The sequence below is a fragment of the Mesoplodon mirus genome (assembly GCF_964341445.2).
Source record: "Mesoplodon mirus genome assembly, chromosome: 16".
Lineage (NCBI taxonomy): Eukaryota > Metazoa > Chordata > Mammalia > Artiodactyla > Ziphiidae > Mesoplodon > Mesoplodon mirus.
Window position 1 is genome coordinate 67,384,584 of NC_138992.1, and position 21,988 is coordinate 67,406,571.

At 41.0% G+C, this 21,988-nt stretch overlaps 1 protein-coding gene across 3 annotated transcripts in view; it reads right to left on the reverse strand.

Moving 5' to 3' along the window:
• The window catches only part of MTFR1 (mitochondrial fission regulator 1), a 63,248-nt gene extending 46,112 nt beyond the window's left edge, over positions 1-17,136 (reverse strand). The window contains exons 1-3 of one of the 3 annotated variants that reach the window (XM_082601028.1): positions 17,067-17,136; positions 5,701-5,775; positions 4,802-4,941 (exon numbers count right to left, since the gene is read on the reverse strand). In XM_082601028.1, coding sequence (XP_082457154.1) covers positions 4,802-4,864 — 63 coding nt within the window. In that variant the 5' untranslated portion in view covers positions 4,865-4,941; positions 5,701-5,775; positions 17,067-17,136. Of the gene's footprint in view, positions 1-4,801; positions 4,942-5,700; positions 5,776-16,974; positions 17,036-17,066 lie in introns of those variants that run through there. The other 2 variants (XM_082601029.1, XM_082601030.1) reach the window with 2 other exon arrangements.
• Positions 17,137-21,988: the final 4,852 nt, after the last annotated feature.

A 21,988-nucleotide genomic window follows, 5' to 3' on the forward strand; every position in this document is an offset into this window, starting at 1 on the left:
GGCTTAGCTGCTCCGCAGCAGGTGGGATCCTCCTGGACCAGGCTCGAACCCGTGTCCCCTGCATTAGCAGGCAGATTCTCAACCACTGCGCCACCAGGGAAGCCCTAATTATTACTATTAAACAAAAAGAAAACTGCTTTGCTTTATTTATAAGAACTACTGATAAATAACGTAATAATAAATCTGTGTGGGGCGTGCTTGTTTGCATGTCCGAGTCTAGTAATGACAGTCCATAGCATCTAGCAACAGAGTTTGTAAGTGATGACAGCAAGGAGGAGGATGACAACAGGAGAGCAATTTGTTCTTTTTTAACAATGTGAAATGCTATTGTCGAAGTGTTGAAGTGTGAGGCTGGAATCTGAAACTGTCATCTGTCTCACCATGATGACTGCACTCAAGCTTTATACGGTAATTCATTTCTTAGAGACTAGTTAAATCTATATTTCTATCTGAGAGTCACCGTTTAGCAAGAAAAAATATAAACTTAATTCTAATCAAATGTATTTTTCTCAAGAAAAACTATAATATTAACCCAAGGTTCTTATTCTGATATATAATTTCACGTCCCTGAAATTATACACAAAATTATGTACATATACAACATTTTTCTGGGAAGAAGGTCCATACCATTAATCAAATTTTTAGGGAGTCTAGGACCCATCAAAGTATAAATTCTTAATTCCAAGGGAACCAGAGGAAAATAAAAAGTATGTGTTGGGGAGAAGGGGGTGGAGATAGGAAGATGAAATTCTGTAACAATTTTGAAATCCCCAACTGAAGACAACCCTTCCCTCAGTTCTCTTCTTCCTTATCTGAACTCCTAGCCACATTCACATTCTTCCTCCAAAACAGAAGAGGAAAATAAGGTTGCAGTTCTTAAGTATTACTGGAAATATATTCCTAATACAAATTAGATATTTGCTGTAACTTTTCAACATAAAATACTGAGATGAACCAGAATCACATTAGTTTCATAGCTTGCTTTCTCTAGTTTAAAAACATTTTTACTTGAGGGCATAAATATAGTAATAATAGAATGAGGAGAAAGTTTGGACAAATGTGAATACAGCTGACCCTTGAACAATGCTCAGGTTAGGGACACCAAACACTTCCCCCACTTTCCCAACAAAATCCACATATAACTTTACAGTTGACCCTCCTGTATCCGGGGTTTCACATCTGTGGATTCAACCAACCATGCATCATGTAGTACTATAGTACTTACTACTAAAAAAATCTGCATCTAAGTGGATGCAAGCAGTTGAAACCCACACTGTTCAAGGGTCAACTATATATAGTTTTAAATTCAAACAAATGTTGAGGCCAAATGGAATGCAGTGAAGAGAAAACATAGAGACCACGGCAGCATATAGGCCTGGTTTTAAAAGTAGGCTCTACCATTTATTGTCTGTATAAAGCTGGCAAATTACTGATCCCTCTATGTTTCCCTTTTGTCATCTATAAAATGGGAACAGTATCTACCTGATACGCCTGTGAGCCTTAAATGAGTTAAGGGAGGGGCTTCCCTGGTGGCGCAGTGGTTAGGAGTCCGCCTGCCAATGCAGGGGACGCAGGTTCGAGCCCTAGTCCAGGAGGATCCCACATGCCTCAGAGCAACTAAGCCCGTGCGCCACAACTACTGAGCCTGAGCTCTGGAGCCTGCAAGCCACAACTGCTGAGCCCATGCACCACAACTACTGAGGTCCACGCACCTAGAGCCCGTGCTCCGCTACAAGAGAGGCCACTGCAATGAGAGGCCCGTGCAATACAACGAAGAGTAGCCCCCGCTCGCTGCAACTAGAGAAAGCCCGTGAGCAGCAACGAAGACCAAACGCAGCCAAAAATAAGTAAAATAAATAAATTCTTTAAAAAAACTGAGTTAAGGTATTTAAATATAACACAACTTGAATGAATATCGTCTTCTTCCCCTTCTATTGTAAGAGGTAGCAAAGTACACTAAAAAGAAGATTTTGGAATCAAAACTGGGTTCATATTACAGCTCTGCCACTTATTAGTCAGGTAACTTTGCACAAGTCAGTTAAACACTCTGAACCTCAGGTTTCTCATCTGTTAAAAAAAAAAGTGTCCTAGTGAACACACAAAATACATGTAAAAGACTGGGCATACCAAGCCGATCAGTGATAGCTATTGTGATGGTGCTGATGCGTACGGTAAAATACAAAGAGCTAATCATCACCAGCTGGCCTAATGGCAAAAACAAAACGCAGATCTCAAAACCTGCACTTTTTGTTTAAAGCAGACAAAATATGCAAAGAATGAAGACATTTTCTGCTCTTGAATACATTCAAATATAGTACCAAGTTCATTTATATATCAAAGCAGTGAGAAATATGTATTTATCATTGAAAGATGGAATTAAAAAGGTTTTTTTTTTTTTTTTTTTTTTTTTGCGGTACGCGGGCCTCTCACTATCGCGGCCTCTCCTGTTGCGGAGCACAGGCTCCGGACGCGCAGGCTCAGCGGCCATGGCTCACGGGCCCAGCCGCTCTGCGGCATGTGGGATCTTCACGGACTGGGGCACGAACCCGTGTCCCCTGCATCGGCAGGCGGACTCTCAACCACTGCGCCACCAGGGAAACCCAGAAGTTTTTTTTTTTTTTTTATATTCAGATTACTCTTAAGGAGCAGGCTAAGAGATCCCAGAAACTAAGATAGAAAATAACTCCAAAGGGTCAAACTGCTTAATGTTAGGAGAAAATTTATTTTTATATAGATTTTCAGTTAACTGATTAAAGGTGATGATTATATGTTACACAAAAAATGATCTTTCCATCTATTGGTAGAAAAGGCCCTCAGCTGTAATTACAATATTGGGAGCAAGTTAATGCTCTCTTACCTGGTCCATTCTTTGATGAAAGGCACCCGTGTTACAGCTCAAAATGAACAAAGCTAAATAAGTAAACTAAGCTAAATAAAGTGTGTTATCTGCTCCTGAAACAAAATTCTGCACTTTAGCCTCCATCAGCACTGGTCACATTGCCTGACTTGGGGCGGGGGCAGGGGGATGACAGAGCAAAACAGTAGGAAGTGCACCGTCACTGAATGTACCTACACTACATACAGGCCACTGTGATAGGTGTTTTAGAAACACTGCCGTGTAATCCGCAGGTTCACTGTGCAGTAGTAGTTCTTCCTACCTGTAACCTGTAGGTGAGGAAGGTAACTGGCAGGGATAAATTTCATACCCAGGTTTGTTTGAATCCAAGACCTACATACAATCTTTCCACTCAACTACACTTCTTACTAAAATTGCAAATAAATAGGAATCATAAACTGTAAAGTTTCACTTTGGGGGAATCATTAGCAACAAAAGCTTCCTGACTTTCTGAAAAGACATTCTTTTGCTGTCAGTACTGAAATGTTAACCTACCCTATGTAGCCAAATGATGGTAAGTAGCAATTGAGAAAGGTGGTATACTGCATTAAGTGAAGTTCAAAACGTGAGAAGACGTAACTGAAAAAGATGGAAAGTATTAACTTTACAAACCATTTTCCTATTGTTTGTCCAAAAGATAATACTCAAAATTATGTAAATAGAAAAAAGGGTAGGGACTTCTCTGGCAATCCAGTGGTTAAGACTTTGTCTTCCAATGCAAGGGGTGCGGGTTCGATCCCCAGTCGGGGAGATAAGATCCCACGTGCCTCGCAGCCAAAAAACCAAAACATAAAACAGAAGCAGTATTGTAACAAATTCAATAAAGACTTTAAAAATGGTCCACATCAAAAAAAATCTTTAAGAAAAGGGGGGGGGGTGTAATGTTATTTGGTTCTTTGCTTTTTATCTCCAAAGAAAACAGATGGAACTTTGTGGGACTGGGGAAACAAAACGTTCAACCTTCTCTTAGCAAGATTCAAAGAGACACAAAATAAAAACAAAAAAGTAAAAGCAGTGCATTAAAAAGTATACTCATATTCAAATTATGTAACCTGCCTATATCTTTAATGAATACAACGTAATTCCATGTCACCAATGACACTGAACGTGAAAACGAGAAACAAATATTCCACAAAATATGCTTGGCACAAGCATTGCTCTAATAACTTTACACTGGATCTGAAAAAAAAATTATTAGTAGAAAATACTTTTAAAAATGTCAAGATCCGAACATCTTTGGCACAGAATAACCATATTACACTAATTTTTTTCTTTGTATCTATAGTTATTATATTTTAGGAGACATGACTTACATTTTAAACAGCTGTGTGATAAAACACATTATAAGAGCATTCAATATTAACAGTTCTACAACATTCAGAGTTGTCAAGCATTAGTCAAACATATTTTTTTTTTTTTTTTTTTTTTTTTTTTTTTTTTTGCGGTATGCGGGCCTCTCACTGTTGTGGCCTCTCCCGTTGCGGAGCACAGGCTCCAGATGCGCAGGCTCAGCGGCCATGGCTCACGGGCCCAGCTGCTCCGCGGCATATGGGATCCTCCCGGACCGGGGCACGAACCCGTATCCCCTGCATCGGCAGGCGGACTCTCAACCACTGCGCCACCAGGGAGGCCCAGTCAAACATATTTTATTCAATGATTTCTATATACATTTAAGCCTTTTCCTCACTAACAACAAATGCATTGCTTTTAACAGTCACATGAATATTGGTTAAGTTTTCAATGTAACCAACCCATCCCTTACTTAGGATGCTGGGTAAAGATTCACTTCCATGATTTAAATAGTAAGCAAATTAAATACTACGTAAGTTGGCCATACATAAGATTCATTTTTCTCAGAAAAAATTCTCAATGTCTGGATTTTAAAAATGAATTCCAAGCACTCACCGATTGCATGCTTCCAACCTGTTGAAAAACCATCCTAATTAGGCGTTTAATCCAGCCAAGCATTTAGATGGCAAAGTCTCTCCAAATTTGCATTTCAAGTACTTCAGGCATACATAGCAGCACATGGTCCATAAAGCACACTGAAATTTTAAAATGTAAATACTAAAGTGAAATAATTATTATTTAGAATCTTTACTATCTACAACACATCTCACAAAGTAAGTTTAGTCTACATCTTAAACCTTTGTGTGTATACATTTACTTAAGGAAAAAATTTTTCAACTAAGACCCAACGCAGCCAAAATAAATAAAACAAATTTTTTAAAAAAAAGAAAAAAAATTTACTTGTGATCACTTTAAATAAACTAATGGTACAATTTTTCTTATTTTTTTAAGTATTTCTTTTCCAGTCAGGGTTCTACCTTGGAAGCAACAAAAATCTACTGTGGCTGACCTAAGTAGAAAATATGTTTATGGAGAGACACCCAGTAGACAACAATCTTAGAAGAAACTTATAGGCTACCCAGCCAGGAAAGACATCCAAAACTGCAGCAGAACTGGTCTTGGAAGACACCACTGCAACCTGCCACTGCCACCCCTGACAGAACAGAATCTACCAGTTCCCACTTTCCTGTCCCTGGCTCCTGAGTTGCTGTCCATACTGGCGGCATTTGCTTGGCCGAATCTACCTGGCTATAGTTACAAGCCGATTCTGGCTCCCACCAAAATCATGAAGGAATTCCAGAAACATAAAACAGGAATTCAGAGGCCAGAAGGTCAAAAATAACAACAAACCACACTCACTGGCACTATAACCCCTGCCACTCACCCTCCTCACCTCCCCATCAATATACTGTATATGATAGAATTATGAACTCATATGGCATAAACCAGTTTACCTGAAGTGCTGGTCTCCAACGTGACAAGTTTACACCAGACTATAAATCAATGTGCTGCTTCCTTGTCAAGGAAGCCTTTTAAAAAAAAAAAAAAAAAAAAAAAAAGCAGTACTTAGTCAGCGGTCTCCAACCTTTCTGGCACCAGGGACCGGTTTCACGGAAGACAGTTTTTCCACGGACAGGGCGGGTGATGGTCCAGGAGGTAACGCAAGCGACAGGGAGAAGCAGAAGAGGCTCCGCTCGCTTGCCTCCTGCCGTGCGGCCCGGTTCCTAACAGGCCGTGGACCAGTACCGGTTCGCGGCTCAGGGGTTGCGGACCCCTGTACTTAGTGATATACTTGATTTACATTGTGATATAGGCTTACCCCTTTGTGGACCAGAAATAACGTTTGTGGTCTGCACTTTGAGGAGAACTTGATGAAGAATTACAAAGAATGGCGGGGGGTGGGATAAAATTGCCACAAATACGCCAGACGCTGAGTGAAACATGAACTAGAAAGAGCCCAGCCCTAAGGACAGGTCAAAGTATGCAATGAAAGAGTTCTAAGCGCTGACAGGAACACATAATTTACTGATAAATAAGAAATGGTCGGGACTAGAACTTCGGCGAGACATCTATTTTAATATTACCAACATCTATAATTGCAGAATGAATATTCTGAGAGGTAACGGGAATAAAAAGTGCAAAGGGCCAAAAATAAGCTGGAGATGACTGACAAAAAACTGGTCAGAGAAAAAGGATGGTTTTATGTAATTGGAAAACCTATCACTTTTTAAAAAATTGAGATATAACTTACACAGACAAGTGCACAAATTTCAAGTACATCCAGCTTAATGAATTTTTATATATGTATAAACCTGTGGAACCTCCATCCGGATCAAGATGTGAAACATCTGAAGAACCCCAAGAGCTCCCTTGAGCCTCTACCCAGTCGATATCCATGCCTCACCTATCTGACTACTACTCTAACTTGTACAGCCTATCACTTCCGCAGGCTGCATGTACTCTTCTGTGTCTGACTTCTGTCACTCAACATCGTCTGTGACATTTATCCACATAATTTGTGAATCACAGTTCTTTTTCACTGATGTTCAGTATTTCGTTGTGGTACTATACCACAATTTACTTGCCCAGTTTACTGGGGGATTTTTTGTTTGTTTTTTCTTTTACTTTATTGGAGTACAGTTGATTTACAGTGTTGTATTACCCAACTTACTGTTCATGAACATTTGGGTTGTTTCCATTTTTTAGCTACTATAAATAAAGTTGCTGAAACAATTCGTGCATATAACATAGCAAGGTACACATAAGAACTAATTTCTCGGACTTCCCTGGTGGTGCACTGGTTAAGAATCCACCTGCCAATACAGGGGACACAGGTTCGAGCCCTGGTCCGGGAAGATCCCACAGAGCAACTAAGCCCGTGCGCCACAACTACTGAGCCCACGAGCCACAACTACTGAAGCCCCCGCTCCTAGAGCCCGTGCTCCGCAACAAGAGAAGCCACCACAATGAGAAGCCCGCGCACCGCAACGAAGAGTAGCCCCCCGCTCACCAGAACTAGAGAAAGTCCACGCACAGCAACGAAGACCCAACACAGCCAAAAATTAATTAATTAATTAATTTTTAAAAAGAAGAAGAACTAATTTCTCTTGGGACTTCCCCGGCGGTCCAGTGGTTAAGACTCCACGCTTCCACTGCAGGGGGCGTGGGTTCCATCCCTGGTCTGGGAACTAAGATCCCACATGCTGCGTGGCACAGCCAAAAATGAAAAAAGAACTAATTTCTCTGGAGTCTATACCCAGAAGTAAAACTGCTAGATCATCAGATTATATAGAGATAGATATATAGCTAAATCTTTAAAAAATCTGTAGAAACTAACATTTTTCTGAAGTGGTTGTACCAATTACACTCCCGCAAGCAGGTATATACAAGAGCTCTAGTTGTTCTATAATCCTTGGTATTGTCAACGGTCAATACTTGATATTGTCAGTCTTTTTAATTTTAGCAACTTTAGTAGCTTCTCCACGGGTTTTGGGGGCATTTTGATACCTTCCATTAAGAAGTGTCTTTCGCTCGCTTTTTTATTTTTTTAAGACTTCTTTTGATGTGGACCAGTTTTAAAGTCTTTAGTGAATTTGTTACAATACCACTTCTGTTCTGTGTTTTGGTTTTTTGGCCTTGAGGCATGTGGGATCTTAGCTCCCTGAGCAGGGATGGAAACCGCATCCCCTGCATTGGAAGGCGAAGTCTTAACCAGTGGACCACCAGGGAAGTCCCTTTCGCTCATTTTTTAAGTGGATAGTTTTTTTTTTTTTTTTAACTATTTTTAAAAATTATTCTTGCCAGGAAGGAGTCTGTGTCAGAGATAAAGATTAGGAAGCACTGGCTTAGAAAAAGGAGATGCAACCTAAGAGTGACTGGGCTAACTCAAACAGAGTAAGAAATGAAGCCAGAATAGAAGCCTCAAGAAACACTTGCACATCAAGCAGAGAAAACAAGAGTCACTGGGAAAAAAATGATCAAAGACGTAATAGAAAAATGAGAGAGGCGTTGTCACCAAAAAAAAAAAAAAAAAGGGAAATTTCAATAAGGGGAATGGTTCTTGTTACTGATAAACAGAAAACACAGAGGAGAGGTCACATAGTCGGTGGCTGCCTCCAGTTACCCTTTCCTCCAAACTTCTCCACTGTGCTCTCTGGAACCCTGTTTGAAGGTAAGCATCCCCTCCCTCGCTGAACTGAAATTTGTCCGTTTAGAATGCTGCTTCAAAGCCTTCTCAAAGGGTCCTGTTGTTGCTTATTCTCTCCTACTTTATATCAAGGCTGTTTCCAACCAATTACTGCTCTAAGCTCTTGGAAAAACCCTCCCTCAAAGGTAAAACTAAAGTGACAACAAAACAGAGCAGTGGGGCTTCCCTGGTGGCGCAGTGGTTGAGTGTCCGCCTGCCGATGCAGGGGACGTGGGTTCGTGCCCCGGTCCGGGAGGATCCCACGTGCCGCGGAGCGGCTGGGCCCGTGAACCATGGCCGCTGAGCCTGCGTGTCCGGACCCTGTGCTCCGCAACGGCAGAGGCCACAACAGTGAGAGGCCCGCGTACAGCAAAAAAAGGAAAACAAAAAAAAAACAGAGCAGTGGTCACCAGAGTTATTAACTACAGCAAAGCACAAGGGAGGTTTTGGAAAAATGGAATTAGTCTATATCTCGATTGTGGTGGTGGTTACGTGACTGTGTTCAAAGCAATGTCTGCCAAAAGGAGTGAATTTTGCTGTATGTAAATTATACCTTCATTTAAAAAAAAAAAAAGCTCTCCTTAGGATGCACTGCTTTACCACCCTCTGTCCCTCATTAGGGTTGACCTAAGGACACCTGAATCATTCCCTATCGCTCAGCTATGACTTCAACCGAGTCTTCTGTACTCCAAGTCCTTTCCTAAATGGAGTTCTGCACTTTGGCCTCATTAGCACTAATACACCAATAAACATATATGCTTGCTGGTGCTGGGTGGTTATAATATTCAGAGATGATGCATCCAGCAGAGCACTGTTTGAGTCTATTTACATAAAGATCTAAAACAGGTAAAAGTGAAGGCAATCTCATCAGAGATTATGCATTTTTTTAAAATTTAAACTTAGTCTTTTTTGTTGTTCTGTTTTGAATTGTTGGAGGCAGAGGTCGTGACTGGTAGGAGGCCGGAGAGGGATTTCTGAGGATGCTGGCACTGTTCTATTTCTTGACATAGACAGATACCTGCACGTGTTTACTCTGTGAAAGCTTACCAAGATACTTTTCTTAATGTAAGTTATGCTTCAAATCAAAGTTTTAAAAACACACAGCCTTTGACCAAGTTATGCAACTTTCAGGAATGTCTTTTGCAGAAATAAAAGCATTATACATAAAGAATATATACAAAGATATTTTCTGCAGTGCTTTTCCTACTCACAAAACTGGGATCAACTTTAAATGTTCACCAATAAAACGCCTGTTAAATAAATTATTGTATATGCATATTACAAACTTTATGCATCTATTAAAAGTGAGTTAGTCTATGGAATGACTTGATGGTATATATACATGTTACAGGAGAGTAATATACTAAGTATGATTTCATTTCTGTAAAACAAAACAAAAAAAAAAATCTTCGACCTTTTCATTTATGAAAAGATACACATCAAACTATCAAAACTGGCCAGAGTGGGTAGAAGTCAATTTTTCTTTGTGTGGTTTGCACTGTTTAGACGATGCTACAAAAATACATGGGTTTTTTGGGTTTTTTTGCGGTATGCGGGCCTCTCACTGTTGTGGTCTCTCCTGTTGTGGAGCACAGGCTCCGGACGCGCAGGCTCAGCGGCCATGGCTCACGGGCCCAGCTGCTCCGCGGCACGTGGGATCTTCCCGGACCGGGGCACGAACCCGCGTCCCCCGCATCGGCAGGCGGACTCTCAACCACTGCGCCACCAGGGAAGCCCAAAAATACATGTTTTAATTTTCATTTAAAAACAAAATCTAGGGGCTTCCCTGGTGGTCAACTGGGTAAGACTCCACGCTCCCAATGCAGGGGGCCCGGGTTCGATCCCAGGTCAGGGAACTAGATCCCGTATGCATGCTGCAACTGAGAGTCCGCATGCCACCACAACTAAGAAGCCCACATGCCACAACTAAGACCTGGCGCAGCCCCAAAAAAGAAAAAAAATATCGAAGTTACAAAAACCAAATATGTCACCTTGCAGCTTTCACTCGGACACTCCTGAGTGTCCATACTGAGACCTTCAGTCTCCTCCACTGCACTTTCCCTCAACCTAATCAATCCCTCCCCACTTTCACTTTCTTCTATCTCATGAAGCCCCAACTCACTTGAACCACTGCTTTGTTAGTATTTTCAACTCCTTTTTCTACTGTTTTGTTTAGTCTACAAGCCAGAACTTGATGAGTCCACAAGCCTACACGTCCTACAATTGGGCTGTAGAAAAATGACTATATCTCACATTTTGATGTTGCTACAAATGTACTACCTCTGGTCTCAACTGGGCCTTCACTGCTGCCTAGCGTTCAGGAGAATCTTATTTTCTGCTCTTCCCACTCTTCCATTCTCCAGAGCAGCTATTTCAAGCATGCTCCATGCTACCCAAATCTCTCTAACCCTTGCTCCATCATTTCTCAGCAGATGACCAAGCTTCCTACTTTAACTAATAGAGAAGTCTTCTGACAGAGAACCCCTCAACATGCTGCCACGCCACATGCCATACACACAGCATCTCTGCATCCACACCTATTCTGTCCCTCTAAGTCTGTCCCCCATTCTCTCCTGTCCCTCCTTCCCACTAAGTGCTCAGGATTATATCCCCCTGCGTCCCCAACCCACAGGTCTCATTACATCAGCTCCATCCTGTATTACATGGATTCTCTTTCCTCGGCCCTGTTAAATTCAATCACATGCTACCTTCTGGTTTCTCCCATCTTCTTTTAAACCAAAGAAATCTGAAACTGAACTCCTCAACTTTCCTCCTAAATCTGTTGCTTATATGTTCCCTACTTCAGAAAATGGCACACCTAGTCAGTTATTCCTTCTTTCTCTTTCATTTTCTACAATCAAGTTCTATTTTCCCTCCTAAATATATCAGATTCCATTTCCATTGCCCTTACTGCTCTTCTATAGACTCTAAGTCTATACTATTGTAAAAATCTATTAACTAGACTATTTGCACCACCCCCTCCCCTGATTTTGCTATCCCTTTCTATTCATTCTCAATACCAAAGTAGGTCCTTTATGATTTGGTCATAAAGAGGGTTTTCCTGATCAACCAGGATTAGGGCCCTCCTGTATGTATTCTCTTACATAGTGTATTAAAACAATGTACCTAAACTGCTTACCTCCTCCACGGCACTTCAATCACCATAAGTGCAAAGACTCTATCTTATTCATCACAGTGACCCCAGCATGTAGCACAACATACAGGATATAACAGTTGCTCAGTTAATATGTGAATATTAAATGAAAGGCATCTAAGCCCCAAGCCAGTGCCTTTTCTATACTGTCTCAATTTCAAACAGATATCTTAAGAGGAATTTTACTTCTATTTACAGGTGAACTAGGTAATTTCAGACAAACCCTCCTCCCACTGAGGACAAGTAAACTAGGGGACAAAATTTTTAAAGTCATCTATTTGAAAGCATCAGAGAACTATTAAGGCAGAGAAGTATAACCAGGCCAAGAGTTGGTTCTTTGAAAAGACTAATAAAAAGAATTGACCTCTAATGAGATTTACTGAGGAGAGAGAGAAAAGGCACTTTGCCAGTATCAGGAATGAAAAAAGGGACATCACTATAGATCTTAAAGCGTGAAGAAAATCATAAAAGGCAAAACAAACCTATAGTTTAAGAAGTTACAATGGTGGTTACCTTTGGATGGGGTGGGTAAGAGTTGGAAGAGCGAATAAAGGAGCTCTCTGGAGGGCAGACAACTTTCTATTTCTTAAACTGGGTGGTCTCTGCATGGATATTTGCTTTGTGATCATTTATTGAGCTGTATATTTATGTCTGTGCATCTTTCTGAGTTACACTTTGTGTGTGTTATACTTCACAAGAAAAAAGGTTTAAAAAAAGATAGCTAAGAATCAGGCTGCACTTTGTTTTCTAGGTTCTTTATGTATGTGTATGTGTGTGTGTTTGTAAAATTTAACTTCTAGGATTATACGATGACGGTATAGGCTTATAATTGAGCCTACTCTAGCGTAGACCAGACATACAGAAATATCGTGCAGAAGTAGCGTGGTGGGGTAGCTGGCAAGGCAGTAGAAGAGAAAACCAAGAGTAAAGGAGAAACAGATAAAACTGTGAGAACAGACTTTCTTTTCCCGCCACAAATACTATGAAACTATGTGTGTGCAGGTAGACCAATTAAAGTGTAGAGCAATCAAATTAAAGATAATACAACATAATATTGTTTCAACTAACGCAGTGTATGTTTTTGAGATACTTATAATAAAAAAAGTTATTAGCAATAGTTTCACGATAAACCTGTTAGCAGTGATACCAAAGTTGTCATTAAATTTAAAATTCCAAAAACTTTAAAAGCTACAACAGTATGTGGGGCTTATTTTTACAAGGTCTTTTGGAACTATTCAAGGAAATGGCCATTTAATTATCTTTACAATGTAACAGAAGAGTGTGACCATTTCATTCTGGGGTCAGAGGAGTCTAAAAAGATTAACAGAACATTCTTAGTTATTTGGTTTACTAAATTACTGGAATAAGGTTTCCTGTTCTCAGAAAACTAAGAGATCAGGTAAACCATATTAGTGCATCCCAAAAGACAGTCTACACTCTGGCTGCAAACAATGATGCAAAAGAAAAATAAGGGCCATGAAGTAAAAAACAAAAACAAAAACTTATTCAATTTAAAATTACTGTCCTTTATTTTGAGAATATGTCCTTCTTAGGTTTTTAGCATGAAAATGCTTTTTCTTTTAGGATGTGGGGACAGTAGATGAATGTTATTTTTGATTTTTTTTTTAATGCTTACTTATAATAAAAAGTTGTCAAAGCCCTACCCTACTTTCTGGATATTAAACTTGAAATTCAAGTCTAGTGACCACTGCTATACTTCAAGTCAGTCTGGGCTAAGACTTTAAGTCAGAACACTTAGCACACTATAAAACAATGACATAGTACTCAACCTATGGGTACAATTTACTGGCAATATTCTGAATTAATATTCTATACTATTCATGCAAATTAAGTACACTGCTACATTCCCAGTACCTAGCACAGAGTCTGAGCACAAGTTTAACTTTTTTCAGTCCACAAATGAATAAATCTCATGACCTGTACTACATCTCTCAAAAACAAAAAACAAAGCTGTTCAGATAAGAAACCTAAGAACGTAACCTAATTAAAACTTGATGAAAATTCTTTCAAGTTAATGGGCTATAGATATGAAACTAAACTTCTAAAGGACATTTTCTGTAACATTTTTAGAAGTTAACTTTCTCTCCGTATGCTATAAAAGAAGTTAGAGGTAGCTTTATATTTCCATTTGAACTAAAGATGTGCCATTTTCATGTGAGGATCTCTGACATATAACCCTCCTGTGAATGAGATAGGAATTTCCTTAAAGTGTTATTTTAAGTATTCCCATGCAAATGAATTAAGTATTCTGGCATCAATTTTAAAACAATCTTTCGAAAAGACTGCTCAAATATCTTAAATGGTCCTGGACATCAGTAGGAAAAAACACTCAAACTACTTGGAAGTCAATAATATTTTTCACTAACTAAAAGTGCTTCCTTGGGCCAAGCAAATTGATGAAAATTCACTATAAACGTGATTTTGATAAGTTGTGTAATAATTACTGTCCCCTACATATTATGTGTATTAAAAAATTCCCTTATGGAAAAATTCAGTAAATTATACCTTCATAAGTAAAGGTGTTCATTTTTTTTCAAATTTTAACAATACTTTTTATTTTTTTAAATGAAGTATAGTTAATTTACAATGTTGTGTTAGTTTCAAGGAAGATGTTTAGTTTTTAAAAGCTAGTAAGGGTAGTTACTGAAGTATCAGTTGTAAAAGAGAAACTCTAGAGGCAAACTAAATGTCCATCAATAAGGAAATAGTTAAATTCAACATACCTATTCTAAGTTTATGGCCATTAAAACAAAAAGCTATACATGAAAGGATTTCATGATAAAAATCTAAAGACTAACACATATGTGATTCTGTTTTTAAAAAATAAAACAAAGCATAGAAATATGGTGAAATATGGTGAAACAGATATTTTATGTACTCATGTACACAGAAGAAAAGATTTGAAAAGATACCAAAGCTTAACACTACTTGTGTCTGAGGCTTGGTGAGGGAATTCTCTACCTTTTCTTCTTTATATTTATGCACTTCTGTATCATTACATGGTGAGATTACAGTATCACTGTTTGTTGCTTATCTAAATTGTGTAAGTTGTATCAACAGTAAATAAACATGAAAGAACAGATGAACAGCTGAGTAGTTAACATTTCAAAAAGCAGCTATATAGTAATAACACTCATCACCAAGACTGCCCAAGAAAACAAAGGGGTAGAAACTGAAGTTTATCAGCACTTCAGAACCTGCTGCACCACAGTACCATGCTGCCTCTTCCCCTCTTTTTTTTTCCTTTTTTTTAAAATTTGTCTGCACCACTCGGCATGTGGGTTCTTAGTTCCCCGACCAGGGATGGAACCCCTGTACCCTGCATTGGGAGTGCGGAGTCTAAACCACTGGACCGCCAGCGAAGTCCCTCTTCCTCTCCTTCAGAGTATTTTTTTTTTCTCCACTCCTTTCCTTATGTCCATACATTCACCAGTTACCAACTTCTATTTCCACCAGGTTAATTCACTAATTGCTTCACATCTCAGGTGAAGCCATTTTTTGACAGGGCCAGCTCCCTATCTTCTTATGAGACTGTGATCATGTCACTTCTTTGCTCAAATTCAAACTCCTTAAACTTGGCACTCAAGTTCCTCCATGTGTAAGTCTAACCTTACTTCTAGACTTTTGAACTACTCCCCTACAGCAGGAATCCGAAACTCCAGTTTAACAGGTCTTCTCTGCTGTCCTCCGAACAAGCCCAGCTGTCTCTTTCTAGTCCTTGCTCCTCTAAAACTACTTGGATGAAGACGAAGATGCTAAGAAGTAATAGAAGATAGAAAAGATGAGGGATACAGATTAAAGCATCCAGTATACATTGCCAGTATATGCTAATTGCCGAGAGAGGTAGAGATTATTCACTGATACATATTTTTTTTCCCTTTTCCCTTCCTCTTTAACTGGACAAATTCTATAAAATACATGTTTTAAATTCTATTTACTGAACTACACTTATATACTTTGCTCATAACTTTAAATTCAATTGTGTTAACCTTTTATTGTTTCAAAGAAACAAAAATACCTAGCTGACTACTGTACGCATAAATACCCAGGGTTGTTTTTTTTTTCTCCCCCCATTATGGATTTGTAGCTCAACAGCATTTCCCACAGCAGTTAATTTACTCCACAATTCTTAGGACATTCAATTACGGTTAAAAGAGCAAGAACTTTGCAGTGACCAGGGTCAGCATCCTAAATTTCAGCCCCCTGCCCCTTACATCAGTGTGATTGCAGGCAAATTGCTTAACCTCTCTAAGCCTCTTTTCCCCTCACCTGTAAAATGGGATAATACCTACTTCACACAGCTGTTGTAAAAGTTAAACGAATAGGTGGAAACAATTTCACAGTGCTTCATACATATCAAAAACTCGGTAAATATAAATTATCAACACAAAAAAGATTTTAATAAATCATCAATACATAAGGCTACTCAAAAACAGTAAAGCTACAGACAAAACTAGATTATCTGGCACCTTTGTTTTCAGTGATTTTGAAAAGCTGAGCACCAGGTAATGAAAGTGCACCGTCAGGGAACTGCCCTCATTCCTGCAGCGCAAACTAAATTAACGCTGTCTACGCCTTCAAGTGTGCCTCATTTTACTCAACCTCTCTAGAAAGCAAATGACTGGAAAAGAAGTATGGTTACTGATCATGAGAAATATGTAAAAGAGATGAAAAGATATGTCTGGGATACACTTCAAAATAACCCGGGGAGAGGGAGCAAGCCTGGCCACTTAAGGATACTTGTTGAATTGGTGAAATTGAGTGATGGGTACACCGAGTTCTTTACACTATTCTCTCGACCTCTGCAGAGTTTGCAGATTTCCATAATAAAATGTGTTTTTAAATGTCCAAAGGTCGACCCTTGGGGCTTAATGCAAATCCTGGTCATGGTCAGGAAGACACTGGGAAAGTCTTGGGCGGCGGAAAGTTAACAGTAACGCCGGCCAGCGGAGGCTGGTTAAACCTCCCCGGCCGCCCGGTAAGCGTGCTCCTCCCTCCGAATCCCCGAGGCCTGGCCGGGAGATGCGCCCGCCAAGTCCGGCCGCCGGTCCCGGGAAAGAGCAACACCCACGGGAACCGCAGCCAAGGGCCTTTCAGACGGCCGGCGGGCCAACTTAGGGCTCCGGACGACCGACCGAAGCCCGGGGGCTCGGGGGCGCAGCTGCGGGGTGGGTGAGTGCCAGCCTTCGAGGCAAGTCGGCCAAATTCCCTCTGCTCCGCCTAAGCTCCAGCCCCACCCGCGTCCTCAGCCACCCCGGCTGCTCCAGATCCTCTCCGCCTCCCTCCAGCCGCGGCGCAGACACCCAACCGGCCCGCGGAGCCCGCCGGCCTCCCCGCAAGCCCGAGCCCGGCTCCTTCAGCGCCTACCCTGTCACCAGGGTTTCCCACCGCCGTCTGGCCCGGGGGCGCCTCCTCGACCCCACGCCAACCGCTTTCCAGAGTCGCTAGCCCCACTTTACCTCGGCCGCGCGGCAGCCAGACGCCCCATGCAGCAACCCCGGCTTCCAGCTTGGCTGACCCGGGGCGTTGCTGCCAATCACCCGATCTCCGCCCCGAGCCCGGGCCAGACTGACCAATCAGCGGTTTCCTCCGGCCCTGAGGCGGGCACTGAGAGCGGGAGCGGAAAGCCAGAGGACCGCCGGAAGCGCCTGGAGCGGCCTTTTGCAGTGTGCGCACGCGCGGGTCTCGGCTGGGGCGTGCGCTTTCTCGTGGACGTAGCTTTTCGTCTTCACTTCCCTGCCCTGGGAAGTGCCTTGTAAACCTCAAGCTCTAGGCATATAGGGAGAACCACATGATGAATGTAGCCGCAAGTGTGCATTACCTTGAAAGAAGCTGTGAATCTTAAGCCCTTGTTAAGCTAACCAGTATGGAGCTCTTTCATCCCACGCTGTAGGGACTTGTGCTCACCCGGCTTATCGTCTGCCTTTTACAGACTTTGTATCCCCGGTGTGTTTGTCTTTAGGGGGAGTGAGGGTGTGGGGTTGTACAAAGTGCCAGATGGATGAGGATTTTACTTTACTGAGTCTTCAGTTCCAGCATCTGTTTAGTCTGATTCATTGGGACACATGGTTTTTAATAGCTGAATATCCTAGGACACTCTGGATTGCAAATCATTCTGTCATGAAAATATGATTATTACATTTATAGCTAACAATATATTAAGCATGGTAACGTGTGTAGTACTGATAAAAGATTCACAGGTAGAATGAGAAACCTATTTCTGTATGGCCTTTCAAGAGGCTGTTGCTGATTGGCTTGATTAGCTGCATCTCTTACCCTCCCATTGTAATTGATCCCAGAGGTCAGTCTGCAGACAGCGGAGCGCCGATGTTCTTATCCTGGGACCCCCAGTCTCTCCCTGGCGAGGGCTTCCCTCCTTCAGCAAGAGCATTAATTCATTTACTCAACAAGGGCTTGTTGGGGCCCACTATGACAGAACAAAGATTTTTAAAAGCTTTGAACCACGCCCTCAGTGAGCCTACAGGCTAACAACAAACTTAACTTATATTACCAAATGTTATCATGGAGATATGGAGGGGCCTGGGAGACCTGCCTAAGCCTGCCCCGGGTTCTCAGCACATCCGGAAGGAGTTAATGCTTGGGCTGGGATGAAAGAGCAGCATCTCCTGAGCTAAAGGGGCGGGGCAAAGCATGGCGGCATTTCTGACAAAGTTCAGCTGTTTCTCCTGAGATCTTTCCCGGGTGGAGTTATGCTAAGCTAAGGAAGCTTCTGCCCGGGCCCCAGGACTTGCAACAGGTCTTTCCAAGACCCGAGGTGGGCCCCCAGCACCGAGTTCACCTTATCACATGTAGCTTTCGACTCTTTTTAAAAGGAAGATGTCTTAAAGCTCTCCTCAACGGGGATTGGTTAAGGCTTTTTTCCGTTCCAATTTCCTTTCCTTCACATTTCCCTTCATCCTAGGTACCCTGGAGTGGCCGTGGGCATTTGGGGAATCTGGGTGAGGGAAAAAGAGTTGAGATGAATTTGAGCCACTTCCCTTAAGTTATTGCTGACTCTCCCGGTGTTGGAATGGCTTCCAGGAAGACTCCTAGCCGTGCTTTATTCCATCTCACAAATGGAAGTGTCCCGTGGCACCTAGCACTAGAAGTATTTAGCTGGTGGAAGAGAAAGAGAGTTTGAAATGTGCTCAGCCAGAAGCTAACCTAGGGGGAAATCTTGCAGTCATCACACTTTTAAAATTATAAGTAGGCTGCTTTACTTTTTGTTTTTAATCAATTTTATTTTGGAATAACTTTAGATTTACAGAAAAGTTTGCAAAGATAGTACAAAAAGTCCCTGTGTACTCCTCACCCAGTTTCCCCTAATGCTAACGTCTTACATTATCATAGTACATTTATAAAACTAAGGAGCCAACCATGGTACAAATTCCAGACTTAACTCGGTTTTTACTAATCCTTTTTCTGTTCCAGAATTCAATCCAAGGTGCCACATTGCATTTAGTCATCATGTCTTTTTAGACTGCTCTGGTCTGTCAGAGTTTCTCAGTCTTTCCTTGTTTTTCATAACCTTGATGTGACCACGACAGTCTTGAGGAGTCTGGTCAGGTATTTTGTATAGTGTTCCTCAATTTGAATTTGTCGGATGTTTTTTCTCATTATTAGACTGGGATTATAAATTTTGGGAAAAATACCGTATGGGTGGAATGCCCTTCTCAGCACGTCATATCAGGGGTACATGATGACTTAATTACTGCTGATGTTAACCCCGATCACCTGGACCATGGTAGTGTTTGCTAGTTTCTCCACTGTAAAGTGGCATTTTTTCCTTCTTTCCATATTCTCTGGAAGCAAGTCACTAAATCCAGGCCACACTGAAGGAGAGTAAGAGATTAAGCTTCACCCCCTGGAGTAGAATATCTATACAAATTATTTGGAATTCTTCTGTAAAGAAGATTCATCGCCTTCCCCACCCCCCATTTATTTATTTGTATTCAATAAATTTATAAATATGCATGCATATTTATTGTATACTTCATTTTATATGCTATATATGATTTTTATTTTGTTGCTCAAACTGTTCTAGCTTGACCATTGGAAGCTCTCTTAGGTTGGCTCATGTGTCGTTTTTGCTTTTTTTAATTAAATTAAATTAATTTATTTATTTATTGCTGTGCTCTGCATCATGTGGGATCTTAGTTCCCCGACCAGGAATCGAACTGCTCCTGCATTGGGAGCATGGAGTCTTAACCACTGGACCGCCAGGGAAGTCCCTCCTTTTTTGCTTTTTGATCATCTTTTTTCTTGAACTACAAGGGGCTCCAGGCTGATCTTGTACTTTTCCTGCCCCAGCATTAGAGTCAGCCATTTCTCCATTTCTTCAAGGAGTCCTGGAATGGTATTTAGAAATCAAAATCTAGATATTGGGTGTACTAGTTGCACCTGGGATATCATTGAATCTAACCTCTCCTGGTGCACATATATTGCTGCCTTGTTTTTTAATTCTTTGTTTATATCCCTGTGATAGGCAGCCTCTAATATGGCCCCCAAAGATCTCTGCCTGGTATTCATGCTCTTGTGTCATTTCCTCTCCTCTAGGTGGATTGGACCCAGTGACTCCTTTCTAATGAATAGACTACAGCAAGAAAGATGGGACGTCATTTCCAAGATTAGGTTACAAAAAGATTGTAGCTTCCATCTTGCTCTCTCCTGGTCTCTCCTTCACTCACTCTGAGAAGCCATCCACCATGATGTGAACTGTCCTATGGAGAGGTCCACATGGCAAAAAACTGAGGAGGCCTCTGACCATCTGTACATCAGCCTATAAGAAACTGAATCCTGCTAACAGCCATATGAGTGAACTTGGAAAAAGATTCTCTCCCACTTGAACCTGGAAATGATTGCAGCCCCACTGACACCTTGATTGCAGCTTTGAGAGAGACCCTGAGCCAGAAACATCCAGCTAAGCCACACATGGATTCTTCATGCACAGAAACTATGAGATAATAAATGATTATTGTGTTAAGTTGCTACGTTTTGGAGTAATTTGTTAGGAAGCAATAGATAACTAATACAATTTCTGACTCCTTCATAAGATCAGTGGTTCTTAAATTTCACTTTGGAATTTGTTTAAAAATACATATACCGGGCTTCCCTGGTGGCGCAGTGGTTGAGAGTCCCCCTGCCGATGCAGGGGACACGGGTTCGTGCCCCGGTCCGGGAGGATCCCACATGCCGTGGAGCGGCTGCGCCCGTGAGCCATGGCCACTGAGCCTGCACATCTGGAGCCTGTGCTCCACAATGGGAGAGGCCACAGCAGTGAGAGGCCCAAGTACTGCAAAAAAAATATATATATATATACCCATAGAGAGGCATGATTAATTAAAAATATATAAAATATGATTCCATATTGATTTAAAGAGCAAATGTGAATATATTGTAATATGAATAGAAAACTCTTTGGAAGGATATATATAACAAAATGTCAATAGTGTTCCTCTCTGGGTGGTAGAATTATGGTTTTACTTTTCTGTGTTCTTTTCTGTATTTCAATAACTTTTGTATATTTAATATGTGTTAACTTGTATAATAAAATTAAATAAATTACAAAATAAAAAATAAATACATATACCCAGGCTCCTTCCCAGAATCTTAGGTTGTTGTTCTGTATAGCTAATTCTTAAAATGTAGAAGGTTACAGGGCAATCCATTTGGGGATTTTAGAAGACAATAGACTTTTCTTTTTAGTGTATCTGATCCTGGAATTCTTTACCCAAATTAATGGCTCAACTTTCTTGGCAGAATCCAGAATAACTGAAATTTCATCTGCTAGTTGAAGTATTTATTATATAGGGGAGAAAAAAACAGCAGAGTTCTCTGTTACTCAACATACAGGCTTGAAAAAGTCCCTTGACCTTTATATGCCTCCAGATTCCTAACAGGAAATTGAATGATTATAATGCTGTTATTTAGGCAAAGAGATTTATCATTATTAAGTGTATATTAGGCAATAGAAAGGTGACCAAGGCCAGGCGTGGGCCAGTTTCCTCGCAGAGATTTAACAAGAGGTTAGATTCCCACTTGTTCATTTTGGTTGATGGTGAGGCAGAATTCTACTGTAGAAAGACTGTGGGCTTCTAAGTCTGACAGACCTATATTCAGATATGCCTCTGCACTTACCAACTGTAAGTCTCTGCAGGTCTCCATTTCCTGACCTCAATCTCCTGACAGTGGGGAAAATAGTCACCCTTGAAGGGTAGCCCTGAGTACTGATTGTGTAACATTTATAAAATACTAAGGGCAATGCATGCCTTATCACAAGGGCCCATTAATAATAGCCATGAAGGACAAACAGTCAGTTCATGTGATTGTGACCCTGATATTAGTAAAGTAAGGGACAGACAAATGTCCAAATGTGTCCATC